The 15,402-nt window shown below is 39.6% G+C and overlaps 1 protein-coding gene across 6 annotated transcripts in view; it reads right to left on the bottom strand.

The window, feature by feature from the left end:
* The window catches only part of LOC129821935 (ankyrin repeat and KH domain-containing protein 1-like), a 55,808-nt gene extending 48,400 nt beyond the window's left edge, over positions 1-7,408 (bottom strand). For all 6 annotated transcript variants that reach the window (XM_055879698.1, XM_055879707.1, XM_055879715.1 and 3 more), the window contains exon 1: positions 6,970-7,408. In XM_055879698.1, coding sequence (XP_055735673.1) covers positions 6,970-7,239 — 270 coding nt within the window. In that variant the 5' untranslated portion in view covers positions 7,240-7,408. The remainder of the gene's footprint in view (positions 1-6,969) is intronic.
* Positions 7,409-15,402: the final 7,994 nt, after the last annotated feature.

Genomic DNA, 15,402 nt, shown 5'->3' with positions numbered 1-15,402 from the left:
AGCAAAAGACGCAAAGTCCTCATAAGGAACTTCAGCTAAGTGTATCCCGACTGGGCAAAATTGGTGATGACGGTGTTAATTATCCCCATTTCTAGTGGGCCCGCCGAGAGGGGATTCTTTTTCCAAAAGAGTAAAATCGAGGCAAATTGTGTTCAGCATGTCCAGTGATAGTAGTTCTGCTGCCGATCCACATATGCCGCCCGTGTCATGTATAGCATAAATACTGGGATTGAATGTTATGTACATATACATACATACACACACACACATATATATATCTAGCTCTCTATATCTATGTATAACATGACACAAGTCATGACCCCACCATATCTTAAATTACAATATACATAACATATACTTGCATCATCAAGTAGTAATGTAAAAAGCGTGAGAATTTGAGTGTTGGAAACAAATGCTTTCATAAATGCATGGCGCAAGCCTCGTTTCACAGAAGCATTGTAAAATAAGCTCTCGCTCAATGAACCACCGTTAACGAATTACGTTTATTTAGATAACGTATTTCATTGTCCAACAATAGTTTTAGAATTTCTTTATTTTGTGGCCGCTTAGAGTGTCCTCCTTCTACTGCTGTGGTGCTGAATTGCAGCGGGAATGGGGAGTGGTGCGGGCCGGCCCGGTCATGGCTAGAAGGGATCCAGCTTGTCAAATTAACTTCACACATTGCATTTTTTTACATTTTAGCTAACCCGAACCCTTTTACTAACCTAACATAATTATCTTAACCTGCTATGTTAATTATCCTAACCTGCAGCTTAAGTTCTGCTAACCTGCTACAAAAATCAAATCAAATATAGCGTTAAAATATATTTTTCCCCATTTTTTCACACTGGGTGATTTGTGCCATCTCAGTGGACTAATCCATTGTGGAGGCTGTGGGGATGGCACAGTCCATCACTCGAAGACATGTGTTACTGAAATTGTATATTTTTCTATTACATAAGAACAATGGTACAACAATAATTTAAAATTATATTATTTTATAACAAAAGCGCTTTCTCCCACATTGGATAGCGGTCGCTGTCAGTGGTTCTGAAACATCAGCGCTCTGTTCCAGCCCTTTTCCTAGACCGTTGCAATAATAGCAAAGTTCAGCTGCATATTTCGCTACTGCTACTCGCTGTTTATTATCTATGCAGTGTCACTATACCCTACCTACATGTACATATTACCTCAATGAACCTGTACCCTAGCACATTGACTCGGTACCGGTAACCCCTGTATATGGCCTCGTTATTGTAACTTTTTTTTCTCTTTATGGGTAGATGCTTGTAAGTAAACATTTCACAGTAAGGTCTGCAGTTGCTGTATTTGGCGTATGTTACAAATAAAATTTGATTTCATTTATTCGTGTTGAGAACAATGTGGCAGAGCCAGCAGCAGAGTTAGGAGATGAGAAACAGCCCTTGCCTTAATGGTTTAAGAAAAGTGTGGAGAGGAAACCAACTTAATTAGGTCTATAATATATAGGCTAACTGATAAACAATTTCACAAATGTGTCTGTTTTTAATATTTGCTATGCTGTAATAAAGGTTTTACACTTTAATTAAAACAGACACTCTGGAATTAATAATAATTTATTTAGTCTTTACAATTTTCCAAATTGTTAAATTGTTTTTTTTATTAATAATAACAATAATAACAACAACAAATTGTTCTTGATCTTCTAATTGTTATTACTACTATTATGAACAGTATAATAATATGTCATTATCATTAGGAGGCTTAGTATAGCAGCCTTGTTTAACCACCATCGAACTGCAGGCCTAAGAGCGCATGCTGTTTAGTCTTAATACCATAACTTACTTAAGCATATATTTCAATACTTACAGTTAATTCGGAAAGTATCCAGACCCTTTCACTATTTCCATGTTGTCACATTACAACCTTATTCTAAAATGGATTAAATTAAATAAAAAAACTCAATCGACACAAGATACCCCACAATGACAAAAAAACACAAGTCAAAAGTATTCAGACCCTTTGCTATGAGACTCAAAATTGAGCTCAGATGTATCCAGTTTCCATTGATCATCCTTGAGATGTGTCTACAACATGACTGGAGTCCACCTGTGGTAAATTCAATTGATCGGACATGATTTAGAAAGGCACACACCTGTCTATATAAGGTGCAACAGTGCATGTCCGAGCAAAAACCAAGCTATGAGGTCGAAGGAATTGTCCGTAGAGACAGGATTGTGTCGAGGCACAGATCTGGGGAAGGGTACATAAACATTTCTGCAGCTTTAAAAAAGGTCCCCAAGAACACAGTGGCCTCTATCATTCTTCCATGGAAGAAGTTTGGAACCACCAAGACTCTTCCTAGAACTGGCCGCCCGGCCAAAATGAGCAATCGGGCGAGAAGGGCCTTGGTCAGGAAGGTGACCAAGACCCCGATGATCCCTCTGACAGAGCTCCAGAGTTCCTTTGTGGAGATTGGAGAACCTTCCACAAGGACAACCATCTCTGCAGCACTCCACCAATCAGGCCTTTATGGTAGAGTTTCCAGACGGAAATCACTCCTCAGTACAAGGCCCATGATTGCCCGCTTGAAGTTTGCCAAATGGCACCTAAACGACTCTCAGAGCATGAGAAACAAGTTTCTCTGGTCTGATGAAACCAAGATGGAACTCTTTGGCCTGAATGCCAAACATCAAACCTGGCACCATCCCTACGGTGAAGCATGGTGGTGGCAGCATCATGCTGTGGGGATGTTTTTCCAGTGGCAGGGAGACTAGTCAGGATCGAGGGAAAGATAAACGGAGCAAAGTACAGCGGAGATCCTTGATGAAAACCTGCTCCAGAGCGCTCAGGACCTCGGACTGGGGGGGGGGGGGGGGGGACTTAACAAATACAGGTGTGCCAAGCTTGTAGCATCATACCCAAGAAGATTCGAGGCTATAATCACTGCCGAAAGGTACTGAGTAAAGGGTCTGAATACTTATGTAAATGTCATCAGTTTTTATTTTGTAGACATTTCCAAAGAATTCTAAAAGCCTGGTTTTTGCTTTGTCATCATTGTGTGTATATTGAGGAAGAAAACCAATTTTATCAATTTGAGAATAAAGCTGTAATGTAACAAAAGCGGAAAAATTCAAGGGGTCTTAACACTTTCCGAATGCACTGTATAAATGCATGGAATATTTCAATTTTGGAGAATCTTTTATAAAATGGGTTGAAGTTATGTATAGTACCCCTAGGTGTAAAATAGTCAATAATTGCTACATCTCAGAAAGTTTTAAACTGTCAAGAGGAGTAAACAAGGTTGTCCAATATCGGCATATCTGTTTATTATGGCCAACGAAATGTTAACTATTAAAATCAGATCCAACAATAATATCAAGGGGTTAGAAATCAAGTGCTTCAAAACAAAATGTGTCATTGTAAACTGAGGATACATGCTTTCTTTTAAATCCACAATTTGGATCCCTCCACAGCCTCAGAGGATCTACATGCTTTTTCTAACCTCTCTGGATTACAAACAAATGATAAATGCACCCGATCACGTACTGGATCACTAAATACAATTTCAACATTAACGTGTAGTTTACCAATAAAATGGTCTGACGGTGATGGACATAGTCGGTATACGTTAGAGGTCGACCGATTATGATTTTCAACGCCGATAATAATACCGACTATTGGAGGACCAAAAAAGGCCGATACCGATTAATCGGACAATTTTTTTAATATATATTTGTAATAATGACAATTACAACAATACTGAATGAACACTTATTTTAACTTGATATAATACATCAATAAAATCAATTTAGTCTCAAATAAATAATGAAACATGTTGAATTTGGTTAAAATAATGCAAAAACAAATTGTTGGAGAAGAAAGTAAAAGTGCAATATGTGCCATGTAAAAAAAGCTAACGTTTAAGTTCCTTGCTCAGAACATGAGAAAGCTGGTGGTTCCTTTTAACATGAGTCTTCAATATTCCCAGGTAAGAAGTTTTAGGTTGTAGTTATTATAGGACTATTTCTCTCTATACCATTTGTATTTCATATGCCTTTGACAATTGAATGTTCTCATAGGCACTATAGTATTGCCAGCCTAATCTTGGGAGTTGATAGGCTTGAAGTCATAAACAGCGCAATGCTTGAAGCACAGCGAAAAGATGCTGGCAAATGCAGGAAAATGCTGTTTGAATGAATGCTTACGAGTCTGCTGCTGCCTACAACCCCTCAGTCAGACTGCTCTGTGCTTTTTTCGCAAATGCACTCGTTAAATCTTCACCCCAAGATAATTCTCTTCGGTTATAGTCACAGCCGTGTAAGCCGTGTTTTCCCTGGCTAGAAGTCAACGAACCTGCATGAAATATCAAAATGTGGGAAAGGAAAATGAGTAAAGTAATTTTGGGTATAAAGTGAGGTCCAAAAATATTTGGACATTGACATTTTTTGTGATTTTGGCTCTGTACTCAAGCACTGGATTTGAAATGATACAATGACTGAGCAGGGTCTGACATTAATGATGGCCCGCTGACCTGGAGCCAGTAAAACCATGTGTTGGGCTAGTGGATCTAGTCTGTCACTGGCCCGACCAGGCCAGCACTCAGCCCATTTTGACATTTACCTGCTCTATTGCAGTCTGCCATTGAAGACTACACGCAAAAAAGTCATGCTATTTGTACTTGAGCAGTATGATTGGCCGTTAATTCAACCACTCTCGTCGCAACTCACATCTTTAGCACTCGAGCAGTACATGAATTGATGCATTCACACAGCCCACATGAGCTGTCTAGAGTAAAAAGAAGCACTCATCAATCCACTTGCTGAGCTTATTTATTATAGGGTAAGCGACTTACAAAAATAAACCTTCAATTCTGAACATACTGTTGATACTGTAGCCCCTAGCCAGATTGATATCTCTTTTGAAATATACTTTTCTTAAAGGGGAAACAACCTATTTTGTGATGTACAAAAAATGTGACATACCTCTGGAGAAATTCTGATCCGGCCAGTACATTTTTGGCCAACTGGCCTGAATGGGCCAGTGAGAAAAAAAGTTAACATTGGACCCTGCTATGAGGTTGAAGTGCAGACTGTCAACTTTAATTTGAGGGCATTCATATACGGTAAACCTTTTAGAAATTACAGCACTTTTTGTACATAGTCTCCGCCATTATAGGGAACCAAAAGTATTTTGACATTAACTTGTAGGCCTATGTGTATTAAAGTAGTCAAATGTTTAGCATTTGATCATATATTTCTACCACACAATGACTAGATAAAGCTTGTGACTCCCAACTTGTTGGATGCATTTGCTGTTTGTTTTGGTTCTGTTTCAAATTATTTTGTGCACAATAGAAATTAATGGTAAATAATGTACTGTCATTTTGGAGTCACTTTTATATGAATATAATATGTTTCTAAAATCTTCTAAATTAACGTGGCTGCTACCATGATTACGGATTATCCTGAATTAATTGAGAATAACGATGAGTGACAAAGTTAGAGGCAAAAAGACCATACCCCCAAGACATGCTTACTCCTCACCATTACCAATAACAGGAGGTTAGCATTTGATGTGCCCTTGAACATGGTTCTGACTTGAGAGAGTACAGCGACGACCAGAAGTTACTTAGCAGGTTAGGACAATTTATGCAGCATGTTAGGATAATTAACGTGGCAGGTTAGGAAAACAGTTAAGGTTAGCTAAAATGCTCTCCTAACCTGCTACGAGAAGCCACTTCCAGTCGTAGCTGTACTCACTCAAGTCACAACCCTTGAGCAAGTAACTTAACCCTAATTGCTCCAGGGTCACCGTTGATAATGGCTGACCCTGGCCGTGACCCCACTCTCCAAGGGTGTCTGAGGAGTTGGGATATGCAAAAAAAAAAAAAAAAAAAAAATAACACATGCGTATAACACACACTTGTACAAGCGTGAAATAGGTCAAATAAACACCGACCAAATTATTATTAAGTGTACACAAATAAAAAATTATGGCAATTCAGTAATTCATTTTTGCTCATCACATGAAAAGGTACCCATTCCAATGTGTGAGTGTGTTGCCTTGAACATACAAATAAATATGATTTACATTAATTTATCATTCATATGAGATTCGTTATTTTAATTACAAAACCTAGACAATAACATGTCAACATGAAAATGGTTAGAGACCAGAATAGGTAGAGGAAATTATTTGCAAACTCTAAAATGTCACGTTTGATTTGATCACTGGGGCATTTCTAACCCTTGAAGTTACTGAATGATGTTGAATCACCACCACTCGAGTTAACATCTTCACTAACAACTCAACATCAAGCTTGTAGCAAACATATCAGGCTGTGTTGAGTTTGGCATGTGTGCCATCAACCATAGCGAAGTACCTGTAAAAATTAATAAAACTACGTGTTAAGTCATGAGGACTTGTTACTGTAACTACTTAGCGTGCTATTCTGAGAGGAGGGAAAATGTGCCTAGCCAGCTAACGTTAGAACTAAATAGACAACTGGGGTGACAGTTAATAAGCGGATGTAAGATTGCATGCCAGTTATTATATCTTACAGGAGCTAGAACGACTTGTCTTCACCTACTTGTTCAAAACAATTGGCTAGTTTGACATAAACAGGCTAACAAACGTGTACCTAATCTTAGTTAGCTACATTTCAATAATTTGCTAGCTAGTTAGCTAGCAGTTGATGGCGCTGTGTGTGTGCTGCCACAGTACTACGTTAGGCCTAGGTCGAAGCCTCCGCCAAAATATTGCTCATATCATGTCAAAATACAAAACATGTCGCAAGCTTGCTAGCCAATAGACTCTGCAAAATATCAGCCAAAATCCAATAAATCTGACTGATACAATTTTAGTTGATAGAAGAAAGGAAGGAGGGTTAATAATATCGTCTAAAGGAACGGGCTTTTCGTAGGGAACGTTGACTAACATGAATCTTCTTGCCCAGTTTCGCTGGGTTAGCTAGCATGAGTGGCTTACCTCAGATACTTCATCATCGTCGCTGCCAGATCCGGGGCCGGAGGAAAGCACCGCGGCCGCAGCGAGTTTGAAATCAAGCCTGTCAGCTGCAGGCCCACCAGCCTCTCCAAATAAGCGGACTTTCTTTCCACCAACACCAATCCCAAGGCCCCCGAGTCTGGCTCCTGGTGTGGTTCCAAGCCCCATTCCAGAGGATCGCGGAGTCACCGAGTCAATCTCGTCCTCGAAGCCGTCCGTCAGCATTGCCGCCCCGGCTACTGCATCCTGCATACTTCCCTTATTATTTTTATTCTAATTAACGCAATATTGTCTTAAACTTTCTTTGGGGTTGTTGCTATTTTAGTAATTATGTTTATACTTCAGAAAAATCCAGAAACTCTCCTGAATCGAGAAGAGAATCTCTTTCCACCTAGCCATTAACTTTCTAACAACCTAACTACTTTGCTCAAGTTGTTTTTTACCCCGCCTCTATTCAGAATCATGCATATTATTGGTCAGGAAAATATAATACCGACATATGGTTGGATAGAATGTGGTTGGATACGGTTTGTCAGAGTAACGCACGCGACGTCAAGGTAGGTTTACGAAAAGGCTTTGCTATTTAACGCCTTAAAACTGAATATTTGGAAAATAATTGACCCTTGCATTGTATTAAAAAGTCCAACTTTCGTGATACGCCAATCATTGCACCTATCAATAAAATAGTGCACTATGTTAGTAAATGTATTGCCCACAGACTTCTCATTGGTACATAGCCAATGCAATAATAAGTGGTTACTTTGTTCCATTTTCATGTCAGTCACTGCTACCAATTAATGCATTTGTCTGTCCACTGTTAACTCAAACTCTCTGAAGCATGACACTTTTAATAGACCATAAAAAGCAAGCCATTTTCCAACGCCTCCGGTGAGGTTGGCGTATGGGTCGCGGCTGAGGCTTGTGGGGCATGAAAAGATCAAACGGGATATTCCATATAACAGTCTTTCATGGAACAAATGTCGGTGACTGTAAGCATATGCAGAATGTGTCACTGGTATGCATTATCATCTGTGCTGGATGGGCACTATTACACAAATACCTGCTTTAACAAGGTCAAAGAGGTCTCTCAGAATTAGCCATAAGTATTACCCTGCCAATCATTACCTGAAGAAACTCAAAAAAGACATTAACATTAACTGTACTTTTTGTGTTGAGCATCCAGAAACAGTTTTGCATTTATTCTGGCATTGTCTACATGTAAAGAAATTATGGCAAGATATTTATAGTTTTATAATTGTTAATATTCTTGATGACTTTTGTTTATTACAAGGAGAACGTGCTGCTCGGTTTCCTTAAATATAATAATGATAAAGAAAAAATGTTTACCTCAACAATCAAATTGTGCTAATGAAAAAATGTCATATTCATAAATTAAAATTCACTAATAAAAAACCACTCTTCAATGTTTTCTATAAGGAATTCGAGCAGTACATTAAGACCATTCTACATTCTTTCCATGAGAAAGCTGTTAAAACTATCAATACGTGTTTATCTTTTATGGTCTTTGTATAATCTGTAATTTGTTGTACCCCTAGCATATGTTATCATTCTCTGTTATAATACTTATTGTATGTATACTGGTGTTTCTGCAATAAAACATTTAAAAAGACATTCAAAAATGGATGGGGACTATTGAGTATTCTCAGTCAAGCCACTCCCCCAAAAACACCATGGTTTCACGCTTTCCTCTACCACAAACCCCTTTTCAATTATACTTGAGGGCCATATGAATAGCATTCACAATCATGTTTGACCATTTATTTCAGGAACAAATATGTAACTCCCATTAAACAACTTATATTAATTGTAAGTAAGTGGTATATTTCATCACAGCAATGTTATTTCTCTATATTACAAACAAAAAACGCAATGCAAAGGGAAACAGATTTGATCAAAAAAAATTGTATGTAACTCATGCTCAATACAGAATCTCCTTTGAAATAACATTTAAGGACTAGCCTTAATCTGTCCAGCAAACCATGTATATACACAGGATAAGCATGTGTAAAAAAGATGTAAGTGCCAAAATATAAATACGTACAAGTCTGTAAACTGACTACATTAAAAACAAACACAGAGCACATTTTACACTTGCTACATTTAAAATATACACATATTCAAATTTCACTAGGAATTCAGAAGATCTACCCCCCTCCACTTAAATCTGGCAACCCACAAATATATTTTTAAGTATACTGACTGTCATTAGCAGGTAAATACATTTACAATCCCTGTTAATCTCTGGACATGCACATTATGGTGCCAATAGTCTGAATGAGACAAGAGGACAAGTGAGCTGGTGTAGACTAATGCAGAGGTCTCCAACTTCAGTCCTGGAGAGCTACTGTGGAATGCAGGCTTTTGTTCCACCCCAGAACTGATTGTCTTCAGTTTCTAGAACCTCAATATTGGAATCAGGGGTCCCGAGTGGTGCAGCGGTCTAAGGCGTCACTACAGACCCTGGTTCGATTCCAAGCTGTATCACAACTGGCCGTGACTGGGATTCCAATAGGGCGGTGAACAATTGGCCCAACGTCATCCAGGTTAGGGTTATGCCGGGGTAGGCCGTCATTGTAAATAAGAATTTGTTCTTAACTGACTTACCTGGTTACATTTTTAAAAATGTGCTGAGCTGGAATATAAGCCTGCAAACCCACTATAGCTCTACAGGACTCAGGAGTTAGATATATCCTTGCTAGAAGGCATAAGGGACCAGTGTTGTCTAAGGCCGTAAGGACCAGTGAGCTGGTGTAATTTTGACAGCATGGTAGTTGGCATAAGCTTTAAGGCATGAAAGGCCAGTGAACTGGTGCAGTCTGTAGCATAGGTATCATTTCCAGGTCACAATGTGCTGAGGAATTTTCTGACCTGTGTGGAGACATGGATAATTTTTTTATCACATGGTAAGAACTTATAGCATGTTGAAACATTTCAGACTTTAGGACAGCACCCCTGACATTTTGGAATGCGTTTTCATTACATCCTGATGGGATAGTTGTCCAATATGTTATAAGCCCGAACTGAACACACTTTTGGGGTATGTCAGACAAACTTTAATTTGTCTGACATTGGCAATATCTTGAAGCAAGTACAAACCAACATTTACCCACCCCGACTTTGTCCACCCCGACTTCTTGTTCAATTCGACCATTCTTGAAGTCATCATTAATACCTAGGACCAAGATGGGGATATCTTTCAGGTACTCAAAATCAAGCCTATGACACAGAGGTAGAAAACAATATGCTACACTCCTGGAACATTTTCTTGTGCAGTAATGCCAGTATCAATAAACAGGCTGATACAATTATTGATATAAAGCCTCACTGAGATATTCTGTGGTTCTTCAGACATGGTTAAGGTTAAGGTTCTAAACCTGTTCTTGCATATGGGTGAAGACTTACTGAGCACTGCGGTGGTACAGCCAGAACATATGCTTGTACTGCAGTTGCTCCAAATAGTCAAACGGAATTTCCTGTTCCTCTTGTCCTGTTGAGGTGCAGCTTCTGCATACATCTCTGTAACAGACATGAAATGTTTTGGTCAGTTACTTTGTCAGGCAGAAATATACAGACCAATTAAGCGGCACAATGAATGCCTGAAAATGACATTTTCAAGCTCTGAATAAAAAATGTTGTTTTGAAAACTTGATTGCTGGCATGAAAAACATTTTGGGACCGTCTCAATTGGCTAGGCGTAAGCGCACGACCGTGCTCGCATACTCCATAGTTCAAATCAGGGGTTGGAACCGGTTCAGGGAACATAACCGAAAACTGAAAATACAATTTTTCAAGGAACAGAAACTGAACCTGGAATGAAAGTGATCCCTACTGTTCTGGAACAGTAACATTATTTTAAAAGCATGGGAACCGGTTAATAACGTTATTTTATGTTCCAGGCATTTTTTTCTAGTCCCACGACAAAAAGCGAAATGCTTACTCTGTCACTCAGAAACTTAGTAGTGTCTGCCTGCAAAATCTTTGCCTGTACATGTGCGTGTTTAGGCTACCTGCCCCTCCCTCCTACGAAGCATAGGCTACTGTACTGATGTTACAAGCTTGATTGAGAAGATGGGGAGAGATTTTTTATTAACTAGAAAAGAATGGATAAACTTTTTCAATGCCAGATAAGGATTCTATAGGCCTTTTATTTATTTTTTATTTTATTTTATTTAACCTTTATTTAACCAGGTAGGCAAATTGAGAACACGTTCTCATTTACAATTGCGACCTGGCCAAGATAAAGCAAAGCAGTTCGACACATACAACAACACATAGTTACACATGGAGTAAAAACAAACATATAGTCAATAATACAGTGAAAAAAAATAAGTCTATATACAATGTGAGCAAGTGAGGTGAGATAAGGGAGGTGAAGGCAAACAGATATATGTATAAATAAATAAAATATAAAAAGGCCATGGAGGCGAAGTGAGTACAACAAGTTAGTTATCACAAGGCCTAGTTATCACGTTGGATTTATCAACTACAAAATAATAAGACGTGTTTTTAATTCTGGTGAAGCTCTGGACAGATGCTTGTTAGCTAGCTAGCTCAAAGGACATTCAAAGAAGATCCATAGAAGCAGCTCCTCCTAGGTTTAATTTTGTGGACCTAATTCAGATAATACATGTCGTAACAAGATTCCCAGTGCTTTAAGCCTCCTCCTAAAGCCTTTCTCTCCCCAACAGCAAAATGTCAGTCATGCCTCCCGGATGGTGTAGTGGTCTAAGGCACTGCATCGCAGTGCTAGCTGTGCCACTAGAGTTTCTAGGTTCAAGTCCAGGCTCTGTCGATGCCGGCTGTGACCGGGAGACCCATGGGGTGGCGCCCAATTGACCCAGCGTCGTCCGGGTTAGGGAAGGGTTTGACCGGCAGGGATGTCCTGGTCCCATCGCACACTAGCGACTCCTGTGGCGGGCTGGGCTGACACGGTCGCCAGGTGCACAATGTTTCATCCGACACATTGGTGCAGCTGGCTTCCGAGTTAAGTGGGCATTGTGTCAAGAAGCAGTGCGGTTTGGTTGGGTTGTGTTTCAGAAGACGACCGGCTCTTGAACCTTCGCCTCTCCCGAGTCCGTACGAGAGTTGCAGCGATGAGACGAGACTGTAACTACCAATTGGATACCACGAAATTGGGGAGAGAAAAAAAGGGGTGAAATAAATGTAAAAATTGGCAGTCACACTTGTCTGTATATCACACATGTAAACAACAAGCTTGCCTGCTCTATCTGCACTGATTGGTACAGTAATTAAAGAGCTAAATGTAAACAACTGTTGATTTCACGGGTTAAAAAAGGAACAGAAAGGAACAATATAAACTGTACTTCATTTTGGTTAGAACCGATTCATAACTTTATTTTACTGGTCGGAACAGACAGTGGAACGGAACAAATATAATAGTGATCCAACCCCTGGAATGTGTCATGGAATGTGTCACATGCTTCGTTAGCAACAGTTGTAGAATAACAGTACAATGTTTACTTACGGGCCCTTCAAAACAAGGCAGAGAGCAAGAAAATTGAGAAATAATAGAAAAGTAATAACACGTAATAATAAAAGTAAAAATAAATACACAATGAGTAACGATAACTTGGCTATTTACATGAGGTACCAGTAACGAGTTGGTGTTTGTGGACCATGATAGATCCTTAGTGATGTGGACCCACTCCACTACAGCCCCGTTGATGTGAATGGGGGCGTGCTCTGCCCTTGTTGTCCCATCAGAGCTTTTCAAAGTCAGGGGTCGTGGTCAAGAGCGCACCTCATCACTGATGTCACGTCCAACCTGGATCGATATTTGGTTTTAATGCAGATGAGAGCACTGAATCCAGCTTCACAGAGATATGATCTGGTGAAGGGTAAAATTAGTTTTCTGGTGCTTTAAAGACAACTGGGAAACTCAGAGGAATATGAGGTCAAATCATGACGTCAGTGATCTTTAGGTCGGAAAGTCGGGGCTCTAGAAAGAACAACTGATCTTTCTGTGCATTTGTTAAATTTCCATTTTGTATATTATTTGGAAAGAATTACTTACCGTAATCTTCATTCAGTGAGAGAGGATGAGATGGAAAAGAGAACATCTGCCGAAAACATTTAGCTTCCTCATTTAAAATATAATTTGGAGAATCATAGATGACTCCGTCTTCAGTAACGAGTTTCTGCTAAATCTTTTTGTTAGTGTTCCTGTATTGGAAATTCAGGAAGAATTTTGTGCATTTTTCCCCATATTCCATCCAGTTAGCTTTATTTTTGTAATAGATTACATTAGATCGTTCTAGAATAAGTTCCTCAAGTTCTTTAGTTTTTCCTCTAACTTATTTTGTATCTCTGTAAGTATCATTTTTATTGCTATCTACCTGTACTATTAGTTCATTTATTTCCCTTGTTAGTCTTGTCTCTTTAGCCAACAACTGCTTTTTTATTATTGATAAATATTGAATTGAATGACCTCTGAAGGTACATTTAAAGGTATTCCAAACAATAAGGGTATTTGCTGAACCTATATTATACTGGAAAAATTCAGTTATAAATTATTTTGTCTTAGTTAAAAAATAAGTTGTCCTCCAGTACACTTCGATTAAATTTCCAATATCCCCGTCCACGTGCAAATTCTATAAGAGTTATGTAAAGACCAATTAAATGATGATCCGATTGATAGTTAACTAATAAAAATGAAATTGTGTAGCTAGCTAGCCAAAGTTGTAGCCAGCTCTGGCTGTGCAAACTCACTGATGTTTCCTCTGGATATTTTCTTAGTTATTTTTTCAAAACTGTTGTCATGAACATATTCTCACAGGAGGTGTTCCCATTATAAAAAGAAAGATATATTAGCTAAATTATTTTGCTAGTTATAAACGCAAAACTTAGACAGCCCAGGTACAAAAGCCTTGGGCAAAGGGACACATGAGCAGAGTGGCGGGACAATCCAATAGTGTGGAACTGCAGCCTGCAATTCGGGGCATTCCTGCATGTGAGCATTCTTGTATCTGCAGGAATGCACCCACTTGAGCATCCCATTGGTTCCCTCATGAACTAGCACAGCAGGCGGAAGACTGTGGTGACACCGTGTGCTAACTAGCTTTCCGCGGAAGACTAGTAGGCGGAAGACTGGGGTGACACCGTGTGCTAACGAGCTTGCCGCCTGCTGTGTAACGGAGAAAATCATGCTCGACAGGTGGGGGCGAAGGACACTGTCAACCAGTAGTCCCGGCCTCCCGCCTTCACAGCAGGCGGGAGGCTGGGGCGACAAGGTGTGCTAACTAGAAAGCAGTACTAGCACACGGCATCGCCCCCGCCTGCTGTGTACCAGAGTTCTCCTTAGGACTAGCTGACTAAGGTAAAACACTGTGTTCTTTGCTCCCGTCTACCAAACACCTGCCCTCGCCGTCTTTCTTCTTCTTTGGGATTTGGTTGGCAACTTGCATCCAACTTTTTGTTGCATACACGCCATCTATTGTACTGGAGTGTGAGGCTAGTCACGGCCTACCTACATCACAGGAGGTTGGTAGACCAATAATTGGGGACGACTGGCTCGCGGTAACGGCTGGAGCAGAATAAGTGGAATGGTGTCAAATATATGGTTTCCATGTGTTTGATGCCATTCCATTTGCACTGTTTCGGCCATTATTATGAGCCATCCTCCTGAAGCAGGATCCACTGACCTACATTACATTCCGGTAACACAAAATTGCAAACAAAGAAAATGACCTTGCCAATTATTAGCCCTCACACAAAAAAGCACCACCCATTAAATGATTTAACCCTCCAGGCTTGGAGTAGGATTAGGTATTGGAGGACCGAACACTACCAATCAACACCCCCTGCAACTCCCTACAGTAAAACCTCGCAATCCCAATAACTTCTCTGCAGCTACCACCAGAACCTCGATTTTCTGACTTACGTTCCATTTCTTCAGTACAGTTGACAACCATGGCTTTGGATGCTAAGAAACCCACTTTACTGAATCACATATTATTCCCATCTCTCTCTATTCGTCTCTGCCTACCAGTGGTGTGTATTCATGGATGCCAAGAGAAGTCAGGCTTTCCCAAAACATTTACCTAGGTAAAAAACTCCTATAGTAACAATCAGACAGTAGGACTTTGCAAAACAGCATGAACAGATCTGGGATCAGGCTAGCCAAAGGTTGAGTCTATGCACTCTCTGAAAAAAAGAGTTCCAAAAGTGTTATTTGTAAGGCAAAGGGTTCTACCTATAACTTTTAACATCCTAAGAACCGTTTTTGGAAGAAAGGGTTCTTTGTTGTTTTTTTTGGAAGCCAAGAATGATTCTTTGGAAGGCGAAAAGGGTTCTACATTGAACCATATATCAAATATCCCAGCATGCTCTATTGCAGGATGATTTTCAGAATTGTTTGTTTAAATATCTGTATTG

The sequence above is a fragment of the Salvelinus fontinalis genome, chromosome 2 (assembly GCF_029448725.1).
Source record: "Salvelinus fontinalis isolate EN_2023a chromosome 2, ASM2944872v1, whole genome shotgun sequence".
NCBI classification, from domain to species: domain Eukaryota; kingdom Metazoa; phylum Chordata; class Actinopteri; order Salmoniformes; family Salmonidae; genus Salvelinus; species Salvelinus fontinalis.
Note: the sequence above shows the minus strand (reverse complement) of the source record. Positions and strands in the feature narration are given on the sequence as shown.